Here is a 27,680-nt window from a genome sequence, read left to right on the forward strand (position 1 = left end):
TTCTGACCAGATGTGGTTAAAATGTGTAAATAGGCTTTAAAGAAGTTTTCGATCATGCGGACTGGGACATGTTCTAGGTTGCCTCTGAGAAAAACATTGACATATACATGACTGAGTTCATCAGGAGGTGTATAGGGAATGTTGTTCCTACTCTGACAATTTTAAAGCCTAACGAAACCAAAAAACGTGGATGGATGGCAGGCGAACCACCGCATTTAACCACGGCAAGGTGACTGGGAATATGATCGAATACATGCAATCCATTTATGCTCTCCGTAAGGCAATCAAACAGGCAAAACATCAGTATAGAGAAAGTTGTCACAATTCAATGGCTCAGACACGAGACGTATGTGACAGGGACTCCAGACAATCACGGATTATAAAGGGAAAACCAACCACGTCGCGGACACCGTCTTGCTCCCAGACAAGCTAAACCTCACCGTCGCCCACTATGAGGATCACACAGTGCCGCCAACACGGGCTGCTCCCGAGGTCTGTGAGCTTTCGTTCTCTGTGGCCGACTTGATGTGAGCTCTCGTTCTCCGTTGCCGACTTGAGTAAGACATCAAAGCGTGTTAACCCTCGCAAGGCTGCTGGCTCAGACGGCATCCTTAGCCGCGTCCTCAGCGCTTGCGCAGACCAGCTGGCTGGAGTGTTTACGGACATATTCAATCTCTCCCTATCCCAGTCTGCTGTCCCCACTTGCTTCAAGACGTCCACCATTGTTCCTGTACCCAAGAAAGCAAAGGTAACTGAACTAAAATACTATTGCCCTGTAGCACTCACTTCTGTCATGAAGTGCTTTGAGGCTAGCTAAGGATCATTTCACCTTACCCAACACCCTAGACCCATTGCAATTTGCATACTGCCCCAGTATATCTACGGATGATGCCATCGCATTGCACACTGCCCTATCCCAACTGGACAAGAGAAATAACTGTAAGAATGCTGTTCATTGATTACAGCTCAGCCTTCAACACCATAGTACCCTCCAAGATCATCATTAAGCTTGGGGCCCTCGGTCTGAACCCCGCTCTGTACAACTAAGTCATGGACTTCCTGACAGGGTGCCCCCAGGTAGTGAAGGTAGGCAACAACAGCACTACGCTGATCCTCAACGCGTGCCCAAAAAGGGTGTGTGTTCAGCCCCCTCCTGTACTCCCTGTTTACCCATGACTGTGGCCATGCACGCCTCCAACATCAAGTTTGCAGATGAAAACAGTGGTAAGCCTGATTACCAACAATGACGAGACAGCCTACAGGGAGGAGGTGTGGGCCCTGGCAGAGTGGTGCCAGGAAAATAACCTCAACATCAACAAAACTAAGGCGCTTCAGGAGACAGCAGAGGGAGCACGCCCCCATCCACATCAACGAGGTTGCAGTGGAGAAGGTGTAAAGCTTCAAGTTCCTCTGCATACACATCACTGACAATTTGAAATGGTCCACCCACACAGACAGTGTGGTGAAGAAGGGGCAACAGCGCCTCATCAACCTCGGGAGGCTGAAGAAATGTGGCTGGGCCTCTAAGACCCTCACATACTTTTACAGATGAACCATTGAGAGCCTCCTGTCAGGCTGTATCACCGTCTGGTATGGAACCCGGGAGCACACTGCCTGCCCTTCTGGATGTCTACAGGACCCAGTGTCAAAGGACAGCCAAGAAGATCATCAAGGACCTCAACCACTCGAGCCACGGACTGTTCACCCTGCTATAATCCAGAAGGCGAGGTCAGTACAGGTGCATCAAAGCTGGGACCGAGACACTGAAAAACAGCTTCAATCTCAAGGCAATCAGACAGCTAAATAGCCATCACTAGCCGGCCTCCATCCAGTACCCTGCCCTGAATTTAGTCACTGTCACTAGCCGGCTACCACCTGGTTACTCACTCCTGCACCTTAGAGGCTAATGCCCCATGTACAGTTGAAGTCGGAAGTTTACATACACTTAGGTTGGAGTCATTAAAACTTGTTTTTCAACTACTTCACAAATTTCTTGTTAACAAACTATAGTTTTGGCAAGTCGGTTAGGACATCTACTTTGTGCATGACACAAGTCATTTTTCCAACATTTTTTTACAGACAGATTATTTCACTTATAATTAATTCACTGTATCACAATTCCAGTGGGTCAGAAGTTTACATGCACTAAGTTGACTGTGCCTTTAAACAGCTTGGAAAATTCCAGAAAGTGGTGTCATGGCTTTAGAAGCTTCTGATAGGCTAATTGACATAATTTGAGTCAATTGAAGGTGTACCTGTGGATGTATTTCAAGGCCTACCTTCAAACTCAGTGCCTCTTTGCTTTATATGATGGGAAAATCTAAATAAATCAGCCAAGACCTCAGAAAATTGTAGACCTCCACAAGTCTGGTTTATCCTTGGGAGCAATTTCCAAACGCCTGAAGGTACCACGTTCATCTGTACAAACAATAGTACGCAAGTATAAACACCATGGGACCACGTAGCCATCATATTGCTCAGGAAGGAGACGCGTTCTGTCTCCTAGAGATGAACGTACTTTGGTGCGAAAAGTGCAAATCAATCCCAGAACAACAGCAAAGGACCTTGTGAAGATGCTGGAGGAAACAGGTACAAAAAGTATCTATATCCACAGTAAAACGAGTCCTATATCAACATAACCTGAAAGGCCGCTCAGCAAGGAAGAAGCCACTGCTCCAAAACCACCATAGAAAAGCCAGACTACGGTTTGCAACTGCACATGGGGACAAAGATCGTACTTGTTGGAGAAATGACCTCTGGTCTGATGAAACAAAAATAGAACTGTTTGGTCATAATGATCATCGTTATGTTTGGAGGAAAAAGGGGGATGCTTACAAGCCGAAGAAAACCATCCCAACCGTGAAGCACGGGGGTAGCAGCATCATATTGTGGGGGTGCTTTGCTGCAGGAAGTGCACTTCACAAAATAGATGGCATCATGAGGCAGGATAATTATGTGGATATATTGAAGCAACATCTCAAGACATCAGTCAGGAAGTTAAAGCTTGGTCGCAAATGGGTCTTCCAAATGGACAATGACCCCAAGCATACTTCCAAAGTTGTGGAAAAAGAGCTTAAGGACAACAAAGTCAAGGTATTGGAGTGGCCATCACAAAGCCCTGACCTCAATCCTATAGAAAAATTGTGGGCAGAACTGAAAAAGCGTGTGCGAGCAAGGGGGAATATAAGCAGACAATGAAAGCCCTTACAATATTTGATTATTACATTTCTCTAAAACAGGCTATAGGCTAAATGTGCACCACTAAGTCAGAACAGTAGGCTAAGTTATGAGAGGGAAAGGGACCAAATTATCAGGGCGGGGTACATGGGCTACTAACAGCTTACACTACAACTACACTACATACACTTAGTATTTCTTTCTTAGCTACAGTATTTTTTATTTAACCTTTATTTAATATTTAATAGTATACATATCTCCCTGGCATATTACATCATTTATGCAGCAGCATACAAGCCATTTTTGGACTCACTTTGTGCTGTGCTCACTTGAACAGGAATGTGGCACGGTGGTCCTTGTGGGAAAATGTTGTCATCAACCTTTGTCATCAAAGTCTGGCATTCTCTGGTTTTATGGTGCTTTCAAGACAACTGTGCACTCTGAAGAAAATAAGGTCAAATCACGACGTCAGTGATCTTCAGGTCGGAGCTCAAGAAAGAGGCCAGAGTTCCCGACTTAAAATTCCGAGTTGGATGATCATTGAAAATGTATTTTCCCAGTCGGAGCTTGTTTTCTTCCGAGTTCCCAGTTGTCTTGATCTCACAGAAGTCTGATATTTCCCAGTTCTGAGTTTCCAGTTGTTTTGAATGCAGCAGAAGTCATGCGAGATTGACAGCATGGCTAATGTTTTCAACCTTTTCTGGCCCATGGCATGTGAATGTTTATCCTTTTAATCTTGTAAAAGAGACCCTTAAATCCAGACTTGGGTCACACACCCACTCCACTGAATAGCAGGCTAGTGATTGCTTTGCAACGCTTGCAGTTAGCCCCTGATTCCTTCCAAACCACTCACTGTTGAATTTGCAATTTCCAACTTGTTGTGTAATGTTTATGTTCAATGGCTGATGAGCACTGATATGTTTTATCTAGAATTTCACTTCATATGACAACGATTGAAAAGGATTTGCCAGGAGATTGTCGACGGGATTCATGATGATGACTGCTTGTCTAGCTTGCTAGCTAAGATTTTGAATGTATGATGTTGACATGATCAGTCCAATCAAAGCTAGTGTAGATATAATGTGATTTGACGTCATTTTATCTGTGGCCAATGACCTTGAGCCTTCTTGGAGGGGCACTTCAAATGTAACTCTATAGCAGCACCCAAGGGGCTTGAATTTTCAAGCTCTCCCTTTAGATTTTGTGGTGACATAGTGTCCCCATGAGTGACAGAACTCTGAACCAATCACGGCGCAACTAAAGAACATTACCAACCCCTATGCTCCGTATTTTCTGCTGGCTGCCCCACCACCACAGAAAGCACTGAGCTAGGCTGAAACACCTGAATTTTGGAGCTGCCTTACTCAAGAAAGCATAAAAGAGACTATGTTTGTATGCAGCTTTACTAACTGAATGAATATATTTTTTACATTATTTGTCAACTGATGTGAGACGTATTAATGTCAAAATAACATGCAAAACAGGCAACAATTTTTTTTTTACAGGTGAGGATCAAAATGACAGATCGCCACTGCATATGCGTATATTGTATTCTAGTAAAGTCCATTCTATTCAACTATTGCTGTGCACATATTCTACAGATATACTATACATTCTATCCACACACTGTCCATAATGTCTGTACATCCCATCACACACACACAGTACCAGTCAAAGGTTTGGACACACCTACTCATTCAAGGGTTTTTCTTTATTTTTACTATGTTCTACATTGTAGAATAGTAGTGAAGACATCAAAACTATGAAATAACACATATGGAATGATGTAGTAACCAAAAAAGTTAAACAAATCTAAATATATTTTATATTTGAGATTCTTCAAAGTAGCCACCCTTTACCCCAAACCAGATAGGAAGGCGTATAGCTAATACCCCAAACCAGATGGGATGGCGTATCGCTGCAGAATGCTGTGGTAGCCATGCTGGTTAAGTGTACCTTGAATTCTAAATAAATCACTGACAGTGTCACCAGCAAAGCACCCCACACCATCACACCTTCTCCTCCATGCATCACGGTGGGAATTACACATGCGGAGATCATCTGATTACCTACTCTGTGTCTCACAAAGGCACGGCAGTTGGAACCAGAAATCTCTAATTTGGACTCATCAGACCAAAGGACAATTTCCACTGGTCTAATGTCCATTGTTTGTGTTTCTTGGCCCAAGCAAGTCTCTTTTTCTTATTGTGTCCTTTAGTAGTGGATTCTTTGCAGCAATTCGACCAAACCTTTGACTGGTACTGTGTGTATATATATACACACAGTTTGCCTTATTATATATATATATATATATATATATATATATATATATATATATATACTGCTCAAAAAAATAAAGGGAACACTAAAATAACACATCCTAGATCTGAATGAATGAAATAATCTTATTAAATACTTTTTTCTTTACATAGTTGAATGTGCTGACAACAAAATCACACAAAAATAATCAATGGCAATCCAATTTATCAACCCATGGAGGTCTGGATTTGGAGTCACACTCAAAATTAAAGTGGAAAACCACACTACAGGCTGATCCAACTTTGATGTAATGTCCTTAAAACAAGTCAAAATGAGGCTCAGTAGTGTGTGTGGCCTCCACGTGCCTGTATGACCTCCCTACAACGCCTGGGCATGCTCCTGATGAGGTGGCGGATGGTCTCCTGAGGGATCTCCTCCCAGACCTGGACTAAAGCATCCGCCAACTCCTGGACAGTCTGTGATGCAACGTGGCGTTGGTGGATGGAGCGAGACATGATGTCCCAGATGTGCTCAATTGGATTCAGGTCTGGGGAACGGGCGGGCCAGTCCATAGCATCAATGCCTTCCTCTTGCAGGAACTGCTGACACACTCCAGCCACATGAGGTCTAGCATTGTCTTGCATTAGGAGGAAACCAGGGCCAACCGCACCAGCATATGGTCTCACAAGGGGTCTGAGGATCTCATCTCGGTACCTAATGGCAGTCAGGCTACCTCTGGCGATCACATGGAGGGCTGTGCGGCCCCCCATAGAAATGCCACCCCACACCATGACTGACCCACCGCCAAACCGGTCATGCTGGAGGATGTTGCAGGCAGCAGAACGTTCTCCACGGCGTCTCCAGACTCTGTCACGTCTGTCACATGTGCTCAGTGTGAACCTGCTTTCATCTGTGAAGAGCACAGGGTGCCAGTGGTGAATTTGCCAATCTTGGTGTTCTCTGGCAAATGCCAAACGTCCTGCACGGTGTTGGGCTGTAAGCACAATCCCCACCTGTGGACGTCGGGCCCTCATACCACCCTCATGGAGTTTCTGACCGTTTCAGCAGACACATGCACATTTGTGGCCTGCTGGAGGGCATTTTGCAGGGCTCTGGCAGTGCTCCTACTGCTCCTCCATGCACAAAGGCGGAGGTAGCGGTCCTGCTGCTGGGTTGTTGCCCTCCTACGGCCTCCTCCACGTCTCCTGATGTACTGGCCTGTCTCCTGGTAGCGCCTCCATGCTCTGGACACTACGCTGACAGACACAGCAAACCTTCTTGCCACAGCTCGCATTGATGTGCCATCCTGGATGAGCTGCACTACCTGAGCCACTTGTGTGGGTTGTAGACTCCGTCTCATGCTACCACTAGAGTGAAAGCACCGCCAGCATTCAAAAGTGACCAAATCATCAGCCAGGAAGCATAGGAACTGAGAAGTGGTCTGTGGTCACCACCTGCTGAACCACTCCTTTATTGGGGGTGTCTTGCTAATTGCCTATAATTTCCACCTGTTGTCTATCCCATTTGCACAACAGCATGTGACATCTATTGTCAATCAGTGTTGCTTCCTAAGTGGACAGTTTGATTTCACAGAAGTGTGATTGACTTGGAGTTCCATTGTGTTGTTTAAGTGTTCCCTTTATTTTTTGGAGCAGTGTATATCTATATACACACAGTACTCGTCAAAAGTTTGGTCGAATTGCTGCAAAGAATCCACTACTAAAGGACACAATAAGAAAAAGAGACTTGCTTGGGCCAAGAAACACAAACAATGGACATTAGACCGGTGGTAATTGTCCTTTGGTCTGATGAGTCCAAATTTGCGATTTTTGGTTGCAACTGCCGTGCCTATATATATATATATATATATATATATATATATATATATACACACATCGATATTGCTCGTCCTAAAAGGTTTTTACTGATCTTGGTCTTAAATGTATGCCACTAAAAGGTGCTACATGGTCAATTAGACGTCTCCTCTGTACTCACATCCCACCATACCTTTGTCTGTACATTATACCTTGAAGCTATTTTATCGCCCCCAGAAACCTGCTCCTTTTTCTCTCTATTCTGGACGTCACAGACGACCAATTCTTATAGCTTTTAGCCGTACCCTCATACTTATTCTTCTCTGCTCCTCTGGGGATGTAGAGGTGAATCCAGGCCCTGCAGTGCCTGGCTCCACTCCTACTCCCCAGGCGCTCTCTTTTGATGACTTCTGTAACCGTAATAACCTTGGTTTCATGCATGTTAACATTAGAAGCCTCCTCCCTAAGTTTGTTTTATTCACTGCTTTAGCACACTCCGCCAACCCGGATGTCCTAGCTGTGTCTGAATCTTGGCTTAGGAAGTCCACCAAAAACTCTGAAATCTTCATCCCTAACTACAACGTTTTCAGACAAGATAGAACGACCAAAGGGGGCGGTGTTGCAATCTACTGCAGAGATAGCCTGCAGAGTTCTGTCCTGCTATCCAGGTCTGTACCCAAACAATTTGAACTTCTAATTTAAAAATCCACCTCTCCAAAAACAAGTCTCTCACCGTTGCCGCCTGCTATAGACCCCCCTCGGCCCCTAGTTGTGCTCTGGACACCATATGTGAACTGATTGCCCCACATCTATCTTCAGAGCTCGTGCTACTAGGTGACCTAAACTGGGACATGCTTAACACCCCAGCCATCCTACAATCCAAGCTTGATGCCCTCAATCTCACACAAATTATTAATGAACCCACCAGGTACAACCCCAAAGCCGCAAACACTGGCACCCTCATAGATATCATCCTAACCAACGTGCCCTCTAAATACACCTCTGCTGTTTTCAACCAAGATCTCAGCGATCACTGCCTCATTGCCTGCACCCGTAATGGGTCAGCGGTCAAACGACCTCCACTCATCACTGTCAAACGCTCCCTGAAACATTTCAACGAGCAAGCCTTTCTAATCGACCTGGCCCTGGTATCCTGGAAGGATATTGACCTCATCCCGTCAGTAGAGGATGCCTGGTTATTTTTTAAAAATGCCTTCCTCACCATCTTAAATAAGCATGCCCCTTTCAAGAAATTTAGAACCAGGAACAGATATAGCCCTTGGTTCTCCCCAGACCTGACTGCCCTTAACCAACACAAAAATATCCTGTGGCGTTCTGCATTAGCATCGAACTGCCCCCGCGATATGCAACTTTTTAGGGAAGTTAGAAACCAATACACACAGGCAGTTAGAAACGCCAAGGCTAGCTTTTTCAAACAGAAATTCGCCTCGTGCAACTCCAACTCTAAAAAGTTCTGGGACATTGTAAAGTCCATGGAGAATAAGAACACCTCCTCCCAACTGCCCACTGCACTGAGGATAGGAAACTCTGTCACCACCGATAAGCCCACTATAATTGAGAATTTCAATAAGCATTTTTCTACGGCTGGCCATGCTTTCCACCTAACTACCCCTACTGCATTCAACAGCACTGCACCCCCCCACAGCAACTCGCCCAAGCCTCCCCCATTTCTCCTTCTCCCAAATCCATTCAGCTGATGTTCTGAAAGAGCTGCAAAATCTGGACCCCTACAAATCAGCTGGGCTTGACAATCTGGACCCTTTCTTTCTAAAATTATCTGCCGAAATTATTGCAACCCCTATTACTAGCCTGTTCAACCTCTCTTTCGTGTCGTCTGAGATTCCCATAGATTGGAAAGCAGCTGCTGTCATCCCCCCTCTTCAAAGGAGGTGACACTCTTGACCCAAATTGCTACAGACCTATATCCATCCTACCCTGCCTTTCTAAGGTCTTCGAAAGCCAAGTCAACAAACAGATTACCGACCATTTCGAATCCCACCGCACCCTCTCCGCTATGCAATCTGGTTTCAGAGCTGGTCATGGGTGCACCTCAGCCACGCTCAAGGTCCTAAACGACATCGTAACCGCCATCGATAAGAAACATTACTGTGCTGCCGTATTCATTGACCTGGCCAAAGCTTTTGACTCTGTTAATCACCACATCCTCATCGGCAGACTCAGTAGCCTTGGTTTCTCAAACGATTGCGTCGCCTGGTTCACCAACTACCTCTCTGACAGAGTTCAGTGTGTCAAATCGGAGGGCCTACTGTCTGGACCTCTGGCAGTCTCTATGGGGGTACCACAGGGTTCAATTCTTGGGCCAACTCTTTTCTCTGTATACATAAATGATGTCGCTCTTGCTGCTGGTGAATCTCTGATCCACCTCTACGCAGACGACACCATTCTGTACACTTCTGGCCCTTCTTTGGACACTGTGTTAACAACCCTCCAGACGAGCTTCAATGCCATTCAACTCTCCTTCCGTGGTCTCCAACTGCTCCTAAACACAAATAAAACTAAATGCATGCTCTTCAACCGATCGGTGCCTGCACCTGCCCGCCTGTCCAGCATCACTTCTCTGGACGGTTCTAACTTAGAATTTGTGGACAACTACAAATACCTAGGTGTCTGGTTAGACTGTAAACTCTCCTTCCAGACTCACATCAATCATCTCCAATCCAAAGTGAAATCTCGAATTGGCTTCTTATTTCGCAACAAAGCATCCTTCACTCATGCTGCCAAACATACCCTCGTAAAACTGACCATCCTACCAATCCTCGACTTCGGCGATGTCATTTACAAAATAGCTTCCAATACCCTACTCAACAAGCTGGATGCAGTCTATCACAATGCCATCCGTTTTGTCACCAAAGCCCCATATACTACCCACCACTGCGACCTGTACGCTCTCGTCGGCTGGCCTTCGCTTCATAATCGTCGCCAAACACATTGGCTCCAGGTCATCTACAAGACTCTGCTAGGTAAAGTCCCCCCTTATCTCCGCTCACTGGTCACCATAGCAGCACCCACCTGTAGCACGCGCTCCAGCAGGTATATCTCTCTGGTCACCCCTAAAGCCAACTCCTCCTTTGGTCGTCTCTCCTTCCAGTTCTCTGCTGCCAATGACTGGAACGAACTACAAAAATCTCTGAAACTGGAAACACTTATCTCCCTCACTAGCTTTAAGCACCAGCTGTCAGAGCAGCTCACAGATCACTGCACCTGTACATAGCCCATCTATAATTTAGCCCAAACTACTACCTTCTTCCCCTACTGTATTTATTTATTTTATTTATTTTGCTCCTTTGCACCATATTATTTATATTTTATCTTTGAACTTTCTTCAAACTACAAATCTACCATTCCAGTGTTTTTCTTGCTATACTTTATTTACTTTGCCACCATGGCATTTTTTTTGCCTTTACCTCCCTTATCTCACATCATTTGCTCACATTGTATATAGTCTTATTTTTTTATTATTATTATTATTTTTTTTTATTTATTTTTTTATTCTACTGCATCATTGATTGTATGTTGTTTTACTCCATGTGTAACTCTGTGTTTTTGTATGTTGTCGAACTGCTTTGCTTTATCTTGGCCAGGTCGCAATTGTAAATGAGAACTTGTTCTCAACTTGCCTACCTGGTTAAATAAAGGTGAAATAAAATTAAATATAAAAATTGCAGCATTTACTACAGGCATTCATATTTCTTGCACTGCTGCACTTTTGTGAAGTGCTGCACTTTTGTGAAGGAAGTTGTCAAGGAAGTCAGTTTGTGTTTATACCCGACTTACCGCCCCCACCTACCGTCAACCAATCATGGAGGCGCATGGTGCTGTGCTACGGACACAGATAGAACATCGAGACAGATATTACTGGATGTATATATGTGAAGCATCCGGTTGGCGGTTTCACTCACTACCAAAATATGGCGAGCAGTGGGAGAAGATCGAATGAGATGTATTTTGGCCGACATTCTACAAATGTTTTAATCAATTAAACATTTGATCTCAATACAGTTTTCTTTTTCCAAAACTAGAATATGTTATGATCAGAGTGGACTAGTTTGGTAGACTTTTACTCTTTGCAAAAGTTTTAAAAAATGACGATGTTAAGAAGGAGCGCAAAGGCAAATGTAGTTATTGCACATGCGCACTTCACGGAGTTGACGTACTAGAAAGCGCCAATAGGATATCGCTTGGCTCTGCCCACCTCGCCTGTTCTGCCCACTATAACAAATTTGTTCACATTGGAAACGACAAGCTGCGGTCTATCTTGGTTTAGTTATAAAAAAATCTTTGGTATGGAGCTCAATTTGGCCTCTGCATGCCTCTAAAGGGCTCCGCAATTGCGTCAGACGGAGCCTCCTACCACATTTACAGATCAAGCATAAATTGACTTTAAGCCTGTTTCATCCTTCCCATTCGAAACAGTTCGCATATATTATGACACATTTGTGAAGTTTTTGTTCGTTGGAGTTCGGCAGAGTTTTTGGGGGGCTGCTGGCGCACATTTCTCTTGAGGCAAATCGAAGTTTGGTAGCCGAAGCCTACGCCCCTTCGTCTGTGATTAGTCAACAGTACAAGTTGAGTGGGAACTGTGGACGGGATACTTCACTGAAGTGTTGTCATTCAACTTGAGACGATTAGTTTTCATGCACATATTTTTACTTGAGAAATAATGCACCAAACATCTTATTCTAACACCTTGGCAAAAACGTAAATTAATTCGATTTCCTGATTTCTTAGATTAATTCGGAACCGACGTTCGCTTCGCCTAGCAGACGCTTTTAGGGCATATCATGCTCATATAGAACAAAGTATGTGGAGAGGTTTATCAGATTTTTGACTAATCCTTGAGTCTTAGTACTTTGAAGTGTGCAGGGTTGTAGAACAGAACTGGGCGTGAGTTTGTCTTTTCCTCAACCTCATCAGTCATCAAGGCAGTGCTGCTCACCACCCTCCATCAGTCAATGAATTATTCAATACAGTGTCTAGGGTGGCATCATCTCACCAGCCAAACACACATCTGATCCCACCATTTATATTTCATCCAGATAAATTATTGTATGCAGATGCAAGCCATTTGGAACATGCCACACAGCATAGTCTGCATTGCAGAGGGTAAATTGATAGATATCTGGGTGAGTGGATTTTTTTATACTATTCTCGGCAATTAATAGGTGAGTTCGGGATACATTGTAATGCCAGCAATTTGATTTATTTCTGTTGAATTGGACTATCCCTGTCAGTTTGTAAAATATCTGTGTATCACAGAGAAGACGGAATAAGGGCAATAAAGTCTCAGATTAAACAGAATTTACTGTATACAAATTATTTTTAATTGAATGAATTTTAATGCCATGCCTCCACTTCTGCTGGGTTGAAGTGATATATAATAGTCAGAGGGTGGCACTGTGGAGACGTGTACAGAATATTAGACAATTTGTATAGGGTTATAAGGAATTTGGTCTCCCAATTTGAATGCGTTTTAACAGCAACCGTGTAGGCTATATTTGGAATTCTAAAGTTCCCTGTTATCTATCACAGGACTCATCTTCACCCAAATCATTCTTCCATGCAATAGCTACTGAGAGAAAGCATGCACAAATGTTTATATATCTATATTGGTAACACTTGATAATAAGGATGTATAAAGAGGCTATACGTAGTTTATACAAACTGTTATAGCATGGGTATTCAACCAGGGGGGATTTTTTCCCTTCTATTTTGTACGAATATCGCTCGCAACAACAGAATAAATATTTGAATTACATAACTACAGTAGAAAAGAGGCGCATATCTTCTTTCGAATGATTATACAAATAACACTCATTGAAGCAAATTATATTCACTGGGGTATCTGACATCGGCTTTGAAAAAGAATAGGCTACCAGTGCGGGAAGTGCCGCTGGCTGGTAAGCTTTCTTGACTTGGACATACATTTTTGAAACACATGGCTGACTTTTGTTTAAAGGAAAAATCCACTAATTTTTCCACTGTTGATACAGATGATGATGTGGCAAGTCAGACGTTGCTTCTTGAAGGTCCTAAATCTTGACTGCTGACATGCAAAACATTTTGGGACTGTATTAACACTAGACTAATGAAAGAAATACCTAAATATGGATTTGAGTGTATTTCCCTTTAACCAGCTAAACAGCTACTCAAGTTACCTTTCTAGGCAATGTTAGAGTTTACTCTTCTTCTTCCAATTAGGTAACACTTTATTTGGATAGTCCATCTGTAGATGCTCTACAGACTATCAGTAACATGTCAACTATCTACTAACCCTTATCCTAACCCTAACTATAAACTTAGCAAGCAAGCATTTGTTTATCAACAGATAGTTTGTTGATAGTATAACTACAGATGGACAATCCAGACTATCCAAATAAAGTGTGACCTCCAATTATAATGTGGGGAGGTGAAAATAATGAAAAACTATTTACCAAATCTATTAATTTTTTTTAAATATTTTGTCATTATCATTCACCTGGTAAGACAAGGCGTGAAAATAATTCTGCTAAGATATGATGGAGGTCCCTGGGTCACCTGTTTGCCAGGGAGGCAGGCAAAAGTGTAAAGACCCCAGGTTTATAGCCTTTATTTTAATACGTTGGATTCTTTTTTTATGTTTGTGTGTGGTTATTTTGGGTGCAATATGGCAAATTGTGTATTGACCAAAGATTATACACTATTATACAGTTGAGTTATGTAGGCTACTATTATATAAGCCTGCTAAAAGTGACCCACTATACTGTGTATGCAAGACTTTTCAGTGTTCATTCTGCTACAATACACCGAAGGATGGAGCCTGCCGAAAAGGTTGAGTTCTACGGCGCGCAGTGACATCTGGGCGTTTCGGGATTCGCGCATCTCGCTTGGTGCTACCACCGTGCCAGGTGTGTTTAAACCTGTGGCGAGGGATGGGGTCGCGGTTGTCACTACTTCAAAATGCGTAGGATCCGAACTACGACCTGGAACGATAATAAATTACCATTAAGTGAATGATGCGATAGAAAACGGCTCGTGTCGTCGTTATCTGTTAGTCTAGTTACAGGTATAAAGGCACTCTCGTTGACGCACTGTACGGTTTACGATTCTAAATCTCCGAGCAGATTTGTCTCTCACGCAGTATGGTGAGGTGAGTGGATACCTTGTTTTGACAACTTCCAGCCAAAGGTTTAGGAAATAAGAAAAAAACATCATTTGATAGGGTGATGAGGAGGCTAACACGCATTGATGCATTCATTTAGACATTGTATTGCTTTCTTGTTTATTGTTTTACGCACATAGAACATTCGGAGTTTTTCAACGGACATACTTTCAGTAGCACAGCCAGCTACTGGATGGCTCGTACTGATTTTTATTGACAGTGGTGCTACTCCAGGATTACTGTGGTTTATTCCTGGACAATATTACATTTATTTACACATTACCGGGAATACCTCATCCATGACAGGCTGGCTCCCTAAAGTGAATGATCAATTATAACAGAGAAATGAAACTCCGACCAGAGCCAGGGAATGACTCGAGATTAGAAATCTTTGTTCGACCATATTTGCTCCTGCTTTAGTGCTTGTGAAACAAAGCAAAATCAAACAGACAATTTCAGATCAGTGACAGACAACATCAAAAGGATACAATATGTCCAGAACGCTGAAAAAGAAGAAACATTGGTCCAGCAAAGTGCAGGAGTGTGCCGTGTCATGGGGAAGCCTCGGAGAATTCGGAAATGTGGTGGAGGTGTTGGGGGGTGCCGAACACGGAGAGTTCCCTTACTTGGGCCAGATGAAGTTGGATGTAATGGTGTGCCACGTCGGGAGAATGCCGTATTTTGGGGACGTTTTGTTGGAGATCAACGGAACCCCCATCAGTGGACTTACAAACCGCGACACGCATGCAGTCATTCGCCACTTTCGGGAGCCCATTCGTTTGAAGACTGTCAAACCAGGTGCGCCCTCGTTTTCCTCTAACTTTTGTGCCATTTTACATCAAGTATTTGAGAAACAAAATTGGCCTCGCTTGACTCAGAGAATGAATGTGCATACTTATAGTGCAAGGATATTAAACAGCTTATTCTAGCTACCCTGCAATAACACAATGTGAAGTGTAGTGCCCTTTGTTGAATGTGTTGTAGTGTCTTTGTTGAATGACTACACAAGAATCATGTGGAGGAGTCAGTGTCCATCACTTGCTGGGGCTCATCACATACCCCATTCGGCTTTGGGCGTTGGTCAAGTCTGATTTAATGTTCTTATGCCCTCAGAGAAATCCCCTCTGTATTGTGTTATTGATAAATGCCAATGCCACTCATATTGCTGGTTGTGATGTGAGTGGCATGGCAAGTAATTTGACAGATGCACATCTGCCATTGATATGACATGACCTCAAACAGTGATGTGTCTGTCATTTAACACCCTCCACGGACATGGTCCTTACCTCACCTCTGCCTCTTAAGGGCTATATGCTGGTTTCATGAGTTCCTTTCTTATGATCCTATTGGATCCCTGGTTTCTGCAGTCTGTATGCATTCTGAGGAGTAGGGCCTCACGGGTCAGCCAGGCTGGAAGGTTGGCTGTCTGTTTATCTGGTACAGTGGAAGGGGATGACTCGCTTGTTGTTGCATATTTGAACTGGAATATCTAAACAACATCTGAGACTGGAAAGGTTGCAGTAGCATCTGAGTCTTAGGCCTCCAGGCCAGTCGCCCTGAAGATCAGCTATGTTTGGGAGAGTGAGTGTGTGTGAGTGTGTGTGTGTGTGTGTGTGTGTGTGTGTCCACTGCACGACTTAGAGCTCCTCGCACCACGCTCACTAACCAAGGATGATTAATAAAGGGCATGGGAGGGAGAAGGAATCAGCTCAGCCTTTGGATCTAGGCTCAACTCCCACACTATGCTGTTATTGTTCTTAAGCTTGTAGTGATGGCAATATTCCTCATCACCTTCTACTTCAAATTCATCCATCACCAGCAGCAACAACAACGACCTGAGTTAACTCTTTACCAGTCCGTGAATTGTAACAGTCATACATATGACGGGTCACAGTGAGGGCTTGAACTATCTTGTGGAGGCTCTTCCTTAGAAATGTACTTGCTGCCTTAAAGGTCAAAACCCTCATAATAAACAGCTTTTTGTATGATATGTATATGTAATTATATGCTATAATAGTATGTGTGTGTGTGTACACTCGCGCCGTGCGCCTGTGTGTTTTGACTTTGCGCACGTAGATGCACACATATGCGCACACAGTGTTTCCTGCACGGTAAGCTCATGTTTAATTCACACCTCTTGCATTATTGAGGCAGTGAGTGTTACTGCCTCCACGCTGATAGGGGGCGGTGGGGTACAGGGTGGTGTGGTGGCGATGGGCCTGGAGGATCAGCTGTTACCAGGAAGTTGTGGCATAGCACTAATGGTTGGTGGGAGAGGGGAGAGCAGAGGGAGCTGACAGAGATTGGTGCACTAGATGTTCTACTGCTGCTGTTCCCAGGATCCTCTACTCTCTCTCCCCTGGAACCTGGAGCTGGTGGACTTCTTTTATCTGCTGACAGCTGAGAGGAAGAGCTAGGAGGAGGAGGAGTTGGGAGTGTGGTATGAATCACTTTTGTGTGGGAACACCTCTGAGTATGAATTAGGCTGTTTGAGAAGGGTTGAAACCTAAGGAACCTGCCTACATGTTGGTTAAAGTAGCTACTGTAGTAGGACAAAGCAGTGCTGGAAAACATTGGTAGAGCATGGGTGAAGACAGGCCTTGTTAGGCCTTGTGGTGCATCATGTGGAGGACTGTGACTAAGGAGGCATTGTGAGAGGACTGGGGGAGTCTCCATGGAAGTTGTAGTCATGGCGCTAAAGAAGGGCTCAGCCTGCTTCTACTATTTAATGCATCATCTACACCAATGAGCTGCCATAAGGCATCCCTCACACACATGTAACCCACTTTGTTATGTAAAAATGCACAGAGAGCCAAAGGCTAGAACCTATGTTAGGTGGCATGTGTGCCAGTGGAGGCTGCTGAGGGGAGGACTGGCTCATAATAATGGCTGGAAAGGAGCGAATGGAATGGCATCAAACACATGGAAACCATGGGTGTTTCTAAATATGCATACTACCGTGCTCCACACTCTCATGCTCCAAGTGCATTCTCCGACAACTTTCTCTTGAGAACGTTCTTGTGAGGACAAGAGTGTGAAGAACGCATAAAACATTACATTTGAGAAGGACTCACACTCCCCCTACTGTATAATCTCAGGCTTCACCTCCCCACCACTGAACCTTCTAGCCAGGACAATAGCAGCAATAGACAAAACAAGAGATACACAAAGCAAACATTTTACTTCATAATTATCAGCTAGATATGTTAATTGTAATAATCTAGCTCTCAAGCTAGTTAGACAAAAATGACCTAAAACTAATGTGATGCAAGGTAGATGTACATTTTTCGTGGCTAGCTAGCCAGGTAGCCCTATTAACAAATGGACTTACCTATTCTTTGAACCATCTTCCAGGACAATGGCAATAAAGATATACAGTGGCAAGAAAAATTATGTCAACCCTTTCACCTGGATTTCTGCATAAATTGGCCATCAAATTTGATCTGATCTTCATCTAAGTCACAACAATAGACAAACACAGTGTGCTTAAACTAATAACACGCAAATTATTGTATTTTTCCTGTCTATATTGAATACATCATTTAAACATTCACAGTGTAGGTTGGAAAAAGTATGTGAACCCCTAGGCTAATGACTTGTCCAAAAGCTAATTGGAGTCAGGAGTCAGCTAACCTGGAGTCCAATCAATGAGACAAGATTGGAGATGTTGGTTAGAGCTGCCCTGCCCTATAAAAAACACTCACAACATTTGAGTTTGCTATTCACAAGAAGCATTGCCTGATGTGAACCATGCCTCGAACAAAAGAGATCTCAGAAGACCTAAGACCTAAGATCAGTCCACGGTAAGACAAATTGTCTACAAATAGAGAAAGTTCAGCACTGTTGCTACTCTCCCTAGGAGTGGCCGTCCTGCAAAGATGACTGCAAGAGCACAGCGCAGAATGCTCAATGAGGTTAAGAAGAATCCTAGAGTGTCAGCTAAAGACTTACTGAAATCTCTGGAATCAAATCAAATCATCAAATCAAATGTATTTATAAAGCCCTTCTTAACAAAGTGCTATACAGAAACCCAGCCTAAAACCCCAAACAGCAAGCAATGCAAGTGTAGAAGCACGGTGGCTAGGCAATACTCCATAGAAAGGCCAGAACCTAGGAAGAAACCAATAGAGAAACCAGGCTCTGAGGGGTGGCCAGTCCTCTTCTGGCTGTGCCTGGTGGAGATTATAACAGAACATGGCCAAGATGTTCAAATGTTCATAGATGACCAGCAGGGTCAAATAATAATAATCACAGTGGTTGTCGAGGGTGCAACAGGTCAGCACATCAGGAGTAAATGTCAGTTGGCTTTTCATAGCCGATCATTCAGAGTATCTCTACCGCTTCTGCTGTCTCTAGAGAGTTGAAAACAGCAAGTCTGGGACAGGTAGCACGTCCAGTGAACAGGTCAGGTTTCATAGCCACAGGCAGAACAGTTGAAACTGGAGCAGCAGCACGGCCAGGTGGACTGGGGACAGCAAGGAGTCATCAGGCCAGGTAGTCCTGATGGAACATGCTAACATCTCTGTTGACGAGTCTACGATACGTAAAACACTAAACAAGAATGGTGTTCATGGGAGGACACCACGGAAGAAGCCACTGCTGTACAAACAAAAACATTGTTGAACGTCTGAAGTTTGCAAAAGTGCACCTGGATGTTCCACAGTGCTATTGGCAAAATATTCTGTGGACAGATGAAACTACAGTTGAGTTGTTTGGAAGGAACACACAACACTATGTGTGGAGAAAAAGGCACAGCACACCAACATCAAAACCTCATCCCAACTGTAAAGTGTGGTAGAGGGAGCATCATGGTGTGGTGCTGCTTTGCTATCATCGACGGAAAAATGAATTCCCAAGTTTATCAAGACATAGCAGGATAATGTTAGGCTATCTGTCTGCCAATTGAAGCTCAACAGAAGTTGGGTGATGCAACAGGACAACGACCCAAAACAGAAGTAAATCAACAACAGAATGGCTTCAACAGAAGAAAATACGCCTTCTGGAGTGGCCCAGTCAGAGTCCTGACCTCAACCCGATTGAGATGCTATGGCATGACCTCAAGAGAGCAGTTCACACCAGGCATCCCAAGAATATTGCTGAACTGAAACAGTTTTGTAAAGAGGAATGGTCCAAAATTCCTCCTGACCGTTGTGCAGGTCTGATCCGCAACTACAGAAAACGTTTGGTTGAGGATATTGCTGCCAAAGGAGGGTCAACCAGTTATTAAATCCAAGGGTTCACATACTTTTCCCACCCTGCACTGTGAATGTTTAGACGGTGTGTTCAATAAAGACATGAAAATGTAAAATTGTTTGGTGTTATTAGTTTAAGCAGACTGTGTTTGTTTTATTGTTGTGACCTAGATGAAGATCAGATCAAATTTTATGACCAATTTATGCAGAAATACAGGTAATTCCAAAGGGTTCACATACCTTTTCTTTGCCACTGTACACAAAGCAACCGTTTTACTTCATAACTATCAGCTAGCTATATGTGAATCGTAATAATGTAGCTAACCAGATAGTGACCAAAAACTATGACCTAAAACTAATATTATGCAAGATAGATGTCAATTATTTGTGGGTATGCTAGCTAACAATTCTTTGTGGCTAGCTAACAGTAGTATCTAGCCAGTTAGCCCTATTGACTAATTATGGGCCTACGATCTACAGTACGTAGGCAGATAAACATGTCAATATTAACACGGCATTTATTTATTAACGTATCAAGATAAAATATTGTAGTCAGGCAACATATGAGATGTGAATAGGCAACATTTCATTCCGAAGTCGGAGTGTATTTTCTCTCACTTCAACTAGAATAATGGCTGCCATTGACTTCAAGAAATGTTGCATTCTTTTTTTTACGTGGTTGCATCATATTTCTTTGCATACTTTCCATTGAAGCTTGCGTCGATGTATGCTTCAAAATATGTACAAATGGATTCAAGAAGTGCCCTCCATGCTACATTTCACATAATTTGACCCTTGACGTGCTACAATTTTGCGTGCTCAGAAAATGCACGGTAGTATGCATTTTGAAAAACATCCCATGTGTTTGATGTATTTGATACCATTCCACTGATTCCGCTCCAGCCATTACCAGGAGCCTGTTCTCCCCAATTAAGGTGCTACCAACCTCCTGTGATGTGTGCTATTATTCAATAGAGAATCTATGTAATGGTGTGCATGCTGTGTCTGTCTACTGTGGGTCCCTCTAATGAGTGTGCTGAAGGCAGTGGAGCAGCCTGGCTGTCACAGCCCTCTGTCTTTCACACACGTAACCATATTTCACATTACCTGCTGATTACACCAATATAGAGGAACGTGAGTGGATCCAATCCTTATTTGTATTATCTTTTTTTTACCCTTTTTTCTCCCCAATTTCGTGGTATCCAATTGGTAGTTACAGTCTTGTCTCATCGCTGCAACTCCCGTACGGACTCGGGAGAGGCGAATGCCGAGAGCCGTGCGTCCTCCGAAACAAAACTCAACCAAGCCGCAATGCTTCTTGACACAATGCCCACTTAACCCGGAAGCCAGCCACACCAATGTGTCAGAGGAAACACCATACACCTGGCGACCATGTCATTGTGCACTGCGGCCGGCCCGCCACAAGAGTTGCTAGTGCGCGATGGGACAAGGACATCCCTGCCGTTCAAACCTTCCCCTAACCCAGACGACGCTGGGCCAATTGTGCGCCGTCCCATGGGTCTCCCGGTCGCGGCCAGCTACGACAGAGCCTGGACTCAAAACCCAGAATCTCCAGTGGCACATCTAGCACTGCGATGCAGTGCCTTAGACCACTGCGCCACTTGGGAGGCCCGAGTGGATCCAATCCTGCGCCCTGTAATGGTATGCAATGGAGATGGTGGGCGTGGGTTAATCGCGCTAATGCACAACTCATATCTGGGAAGTGGCTCTCCAGTCTCGATAGAGTCCTCCTCTTGACAGGCCCTGCTTTGTCATCGGAATGAGATTTGTGTGGGTCGGTCGCTTGCCAGAAAACTCGAGAGGGAACACAAGCTGAGAGGCCCCCTGGTTAGGCAGAAACATCTGGCTCCTGCTTTAGTTGGAGAGAGAGAGCAGAGAGCTGCGCTAGTCACTCTCCCAAAATATGTCAGCAGTGGCACAGAGAACTCCAGGCAATATTGACATCGGAGAAGTAGAGCTTAGTAGCCTAGATATGTACATCAGTCAACATGATGTGAAAAGTTCCTGCAGGCCCAGTACAGTTATGTGCTTCTTGGCATCAGGATTTTGGAACGCTTTACACATTTGATAGGGCTTGTGTTGTGTTCCTAGCAGCAAGTGATGGGCCCAGTATGTCAAACTAATCCTCTACAAATAGCATGTTTGTCACATCCTCGTTCAGTCTACCACCAGCAGGCCACTAAAACTAATCACCAGCATCCGTGCAACAGAGGGACACGTGAGCCTGTCAGAAACTAAAAAGTGAGCTGCTGCTGTCGCAATGCTAGAGCATGACAATTAGTTTGTGTTTCACCATGCCCGAAGCATCCCACTCTGCTCAACCTTTCCTCATTAATGATTTTCTCTATGTATCTCTCTCATTCTTTTTCAATCTCTCTTTCTTTTCTTCTACCCCCCCCCACACACACACTTCCCCCTCCTATTTGCTTTCATCTTGGTGGTTCTGAGAGAATAAATTGCACGCTAGCAACCAGTTGTTCAGGAAAATAAGTGGTTGCCGTCTCAACGAGGAGAAGGCAAAGTAATAATAATCGCTGAATGCGTGGGATATGTTCTTCTCCTGGAGCACGACAGCCAGTCTTCTGTAGCCTACTACAATCACCATGGACACCGGAACACACAAAATCACACAAAATACTATTCTTTAAATATCCTGGTCTTTTTGCTTTATTTTGTTACAATGTGTTTTCATGACATCACTTCCTGTTTTTGCTTATTTTTTCTGCTTCTTTTACCGTCTGCCATCAGAGCCGTAGGCAGCTGCTCAGCCCTCACTGTTGGCTCACCTAACCTTACACAGCTAGCCTACATCACAGGCCTTCCCTTATCATCTAGCTCTCAGGAGACATCATCTAAACTTCTCAGTTAAGAACAACACAGTCTCACATGCAATGGTGTGTGTGTGTGTGTGTGGGAGCGGTGAGGGGGGAGAGAGGGATGCACAGAACAACTGGAAAACAAACGAGCGTGAAGTCGATCCCAACCCTACTCCTAGTGCTCAATAATTAATTTAGGCAAGGAAGCTACTTTCCGTACTCTCCCCAGTGTGTGTGTGTGTGTGTGTGTGTGTGTTGCGTGGTGGTGGTATTACAGTAAATCTGTAATGTCTAAAACACATTGTAGTCCCTAGTGCTCTCATTAGTCCCACCATAATTAAATTGGTGCCGCTCTCACTCTCCAGCATTGCCTTGGAATAGAAAACATAAGGGAAAGGAGGCTTATAGTATGTTAGGATAGGCTGACAGCTACAGCTTCTACTTTAGGAATGGATGATGGCTGGAGCATCTGAGTGGGGATTGGCTCATGGTTATAGCTTCTGTGTGAAGATTTGACGGTGACTGATGGCTTGAAATACAGTGTGTGTGGATTTGCTGGAGCTGCTCCTATATGGGACTGGTTTTATTCTTAGTCACTGAAATTGAACAAAGAAACATTTCACAAAGCATCCTCCATAGAAATAAATTATGCCTATCTTTATTTGATGTAAGAATGAATTGGTTATTTTTTACAAGACCATAGGTGTGATGATTGGCTGATGAACTCCTGTCCATCAGCAGCCTCTGTCAGGCACTGGGGCATAGCTGGGGCTTCTGGGATATCACAGTCCTCCAGTACCTGGGGAATTACGTGTAACAGTGACAACATAGGTCACAATGTCACTGTTTAATGAGCAATAAGAGACAGAGGAGGGAGGGATAGAGGTAGGGAGAGGGGAAAAGGTCACACAGGAATAGGATATACAGTGCATTCAAAAAGTATTCAGACGCCTTCATTTTCCCCCACATTTTGTTACGTTACAGCCTTATTCTAAAATGGATTAAATCGTTGTTCATCAATCCACACACAATGCCCCATGTTGACAAAGCAAAAACAGGTTTTTAGACATTTCTTTTTAGGTTACAGCCTTGATCTAAAATGTATTACAACAACAACTGAAATATCACATTTACATAAGTATTCAGACCCTTTACTCAGTACTTTGTTGAAGCACCTTTGGCAGTGATTACAGCCTCGAGTCTTCTTGGGTATGATGCTACAAGCTTGGCTCACCTGTATTTGGGGAGTTTCTCCAATTCTTCTCTGCAGATCCTCTCAAGCTCTGTCAGGTTGTATGGGGAGCATTGCTGCACAGCTATTTTCAGGGCTCTCCAGAGATGTTCGATCGGGTTCAAGTCTGAGCTCTGGCTGGGCTACTCAAAGACATTCAGAGACTTGTCCCGAAGCCACTCCTGCGTTGTCTTGGCTGTGTGCTTAGGGTCGTTGTCCTGTTGGAAGGTGAACCTTCGCCCCAGTCTGAGATCCTGAGTGCTCTGGAGCAGTTTTTCATCAAGGATCTCTCTGTACACTCTCTGTGCTCCGTTTATCTTTCCCTCGATCCTGACTAGTCTCCCAGTCCCTGCCGCTGAAAAACATCCCCACAGCATGATGCTGCCACCACCATGCTTCACCGTAGGGAGAGTGCCATGTTTCCTCCAGACGTGACGCTTGGCATTCAGGCCAAAGAGTTCAATCTTGGTTTCATCAGACCAGGGCATCTTGTTTCTCATGGTCTGAGAGTCCTTTAGGTGCGTTTTGGCAAACTCCAAGTTGGCTGTCTTGCATTTTACTGAGGAGTGGCTTCCGTCTGGCCACTCTACCATAAAGGCCTGATTGGTGGAGTGCTGCAGAGATGGTTGTCCTTCTGGAAAGTTCTCCACAGAGGAACTCTAGAGCTCTAGAACTCTAGAACCATCAGGTTCTTGGTCATCTCCCTGACCAAGGCCCTTCTCCCCTGATTGCTCAAACTTCTTCCATTTAAGAATGATGGAAGCCACTGTGTTCTTGGGGACCTTCAATGCTGCAGAAATGTTTTGGTACCCTTCCCCAGATCTGTGCCTCGACACAATCCTGTCTTGGAGCTCTACGGAGAATTTCTTTGACCTCATGGCTTGGTTTTTGCTCTGACATGCACTGTCAACTATGCGATCTTATATAGAGAGGTGTGTGCCTTTCCAAATCATGTCCAATCAATTGAATTTTCCACAGGTAGACTCCAATCAAGTTGTAGAAACATCTCAAGGATGATCAATGGAAAAGGATGCACCTGAGCTCAATTTCGAGTCTCATAGAATTGGGTGTGCATATTTATGTAAATAAGGTATTTCTGTTATAGATTTTTTTTATACATTTGTAAACATTTATAAAAAACTGTTTTTGCTTTGTCGTTATGAAGTGTTGTGTGTAGATTGATGAGGAACTATTTTTATTTAATCAATTTTAGAATAAGCCTGTAACGTAACAAAATGTGGAAAAAGTCACGGGGTCTGAATACTTTCCCGAATGCGCTGTACCAACGGCATAATCTCACAAAATGGTTGGTTCACATAATGATTTTGGGATATTGGGAGAGAATTTTGCCAGATGTCAGTCATATAGAGAGTCCCTCTCTTTTTCTCCCTCTTTTTCAGTCAGCATAGATGGTAAGGCCAATAGCTTTTGCATTTTCCATTTCTTCTTGTCGCGACCTTGATGTATAACCACATTGCTTTGTCCTGAAGCAGTGCATTCGCTTCTAATGGAATAATTTACTGAAATATCACAATCAATCATTGTGTATTTTAGAATAAACAACATACTAAAGTGTGCTCACCAGGGCTGGTCCTCATTAGGTTGGGTTGAGAGATGTATTGTGTGTGTCATTCTGGAGTGGTGGTTGAGAGTCATAATCTGACTGGTTGTTTGCATTATTAGGGACTGGCAATACAGTTACTGACCCAAACGCTCCCGTTCATGATGGACACTATCTTTATGCAACAGTGAGCGCTAGCCGCCTTAGGAAAGACAGTCATTGACTCTCCCCTTCAGCATGGGTCAGAGATGTGAGATGCCACTAATAGCCACTACTGACTAACTACCCCAGACCAGAGTGTCACTTTTCATTCAGCAGCATTTCATATTTTGTCCTCATTGGTGTTTATCCACTGGAAGATGAACTCAGGTCACCTTTAAATCGCTCCCAGGTAATGGGCCTGGACATTTGAATTACCGTGCTCTTTTAAAAGGAACATTAGCCACCAGCTTAGGTTTCTGGCTGAAGTAAAGTTGATAGACGGCATAAACATCAGCCATGGAGAGATTGTGTGTGTGTGTGCAGTTTGATACAGCTCAGTGTTGTAATGATGATGATGATGATAGGAGGGGGGGCAGGGAGTGTAGATGGCTTTCTCAGGGTTTGTGCCAGGGCCGTGTTAAAGTTTGTGTGTCTGTGTCTGTGGGTGTGTGTATACAGGCAGGCAGCACACACATTGAGCACTAAAACAGTGTATCAGGCCAATGCCGGACACCTCAAATAGATAGTCTGTCATAGCATGAATGCCAAAGTCAGTCCCAGGTAAGGACACAATGAGCATGGTAACATGCACACAATAATGTGATTATTGTGGATAGTCAGGTTAATATAATAGTTTGTTTAAAACATTTAAATGTTCTACCACAGTGACCATGTTATTTTAGTGAAGACTATTTCATTCTGAGTTCGGACATATAAAGTTTGTATTGTGAAACTATTTTTAAGATGCATGCTTTCAGTTTTTACAAACTCACTTCACTCGTGCATAAGAGGGAAGCTTGCGCTACACGGTGCTGGCACATGTGTAGTTCAAATACATCACTGGAATGCTGATTAAGCTGTTTACATGTCCTAATCATTTGAAAGATTGCTCAGAAAACCAGGTGTTTTAATCGGCATATGCTTACTTCGATTATGACCTTACACTGATTAAGATAAGCAGAGTGAGGGCCTCCCGAGCGGCTCAGTGTTTCATAGCACTGCATCGCAGTCCTTGAGGCGTCACTACAGACCGGGGTTTGATCCCAGACAACTGGCCGTGACCGGGAATCCCATAGGGCGGCGCACATTTGGCCCAGCGTTGTTCGGTTTAGGGGAGGGTTTGGCTCATCAAGCTATAGTGACTCGGGCGCCTGCAGGTTGACTTCGGTCGTCAGTTGAACTGTGTTTCCTCTGACACATTGGTGCAGCTGGCTTCCGGATTAAGCAGGTGGGTGTTAAGGAGTGTGGTTTGGTGGGTCGTGTTTCGGAGGACGCATGACTTGACCTTCTTCTCTCCCCAACCCGTTGGGGATTTGCAGCGATTAGACAACATCATAATTGAAATTGGGCAAAAAAGGAGGTAAAAAACAAAACATATATAGATAAGCAGAGTGAGGTGTTTACGTGTCTAATGCCATACTTGGCATTCTGCCATAATATTGAATTATTAGTGTGTATGTAAATGTACTCAATGAATGAGAGCAGTGAAGTTCTTTTTTACAAAAGGATACTACTAATAAAATGTAGTACCAAACTGTGCCCCCCATAAAGAATATCAACAGCAGAATTTCAACCTACTCTGGCGTCAGGTTCTCTGCTCTTTCTGGGCCCTGTGTCTGGCCTGGCGTCCAGACAATACCCAGGTGTTTTAATATTTGCCCACTGTGGCGACCGAAGAACAGTTGGCTTTCTGGAATCTTAATGCTGGCCAGCACCACGCTCTCAGGCCTCTTACTGGCTGCGTGTCGACGAATGCAAATGAGACATTACAGAGCCGAGATAGCAACAGCGGCAGACCCTCAGACTGACTGAAGAGCCCTTTACAGGACGACATGGGTTCCCAGAATCTTACGACCAGGAGCTCTGGGATTTTCTCTAACCCCCATAATCAACAAGATGCTCTTCTCCTCATGCCTCCCTTCAAAGTACAGCATTGGATACTCCAGCTGAATTCGTTCTTTGTACTTTGGGCTTTTCACAGTGTACTTTAGACTGAGCCACCCTAGGCAGGGCTAAGCAAAATGGCAGTCATGATTGTGTGATGGAGCTGAACAAATCCCAGATCAGAGTAGTCCAGCCACATAGTGTTTTCAGAAAGTATTCATACTCCTTGACTTATTTCACATTTGCCCATTGTTCTTTTCAAAATTCCTCAAGCTCTGTCAAATTAGTTGTTGATCATTGCTAGAGAACCATTTTCAGGTCTTGCCATAGATGTTAAAGTATAT

At 43.9% G+C, this 27,680-nt stretch overlaps 1 protein-coding gene across 1 annotated transcript in view; it reads left to right on the forward strand.

The window, feature by feature from the left end:
* Window positions 1-14,349: 14,349 nt before the first annotated feature.
* magi2 (membrane associated guanylate kinase, WW and PDZ domain containing 2) overlaps window positions 14,350-27,680 on the forward strand; it is a gene marked incomplete at its 3' end in the record, with an annotated part of 126,866 nt that continues 113,535 nt past the window's right edge. Inside the window, 1 exon segment of the mRNA NM_001173864.1 lies at window positions 14,350-15,228. Coding sequence (NP_001167335.1) covers window positions 14,922-15,228 — 307 coding nt within the window.

The sequence above is a fragment of the Salmo salar genome, chromosome ssa22, assembly GCF_905237065.1.
Source record: "Salmo salar chromosome ssa22, Ssal_v3.1, whole genome shotgun sequence".
In the NCBI taxonomy this organism is placed as follows: Eukaryota; Metazoa; Chordata; class Actinopteri; order Salmoniformes; family Salmonidae; genus Salmo; species Salmo salar.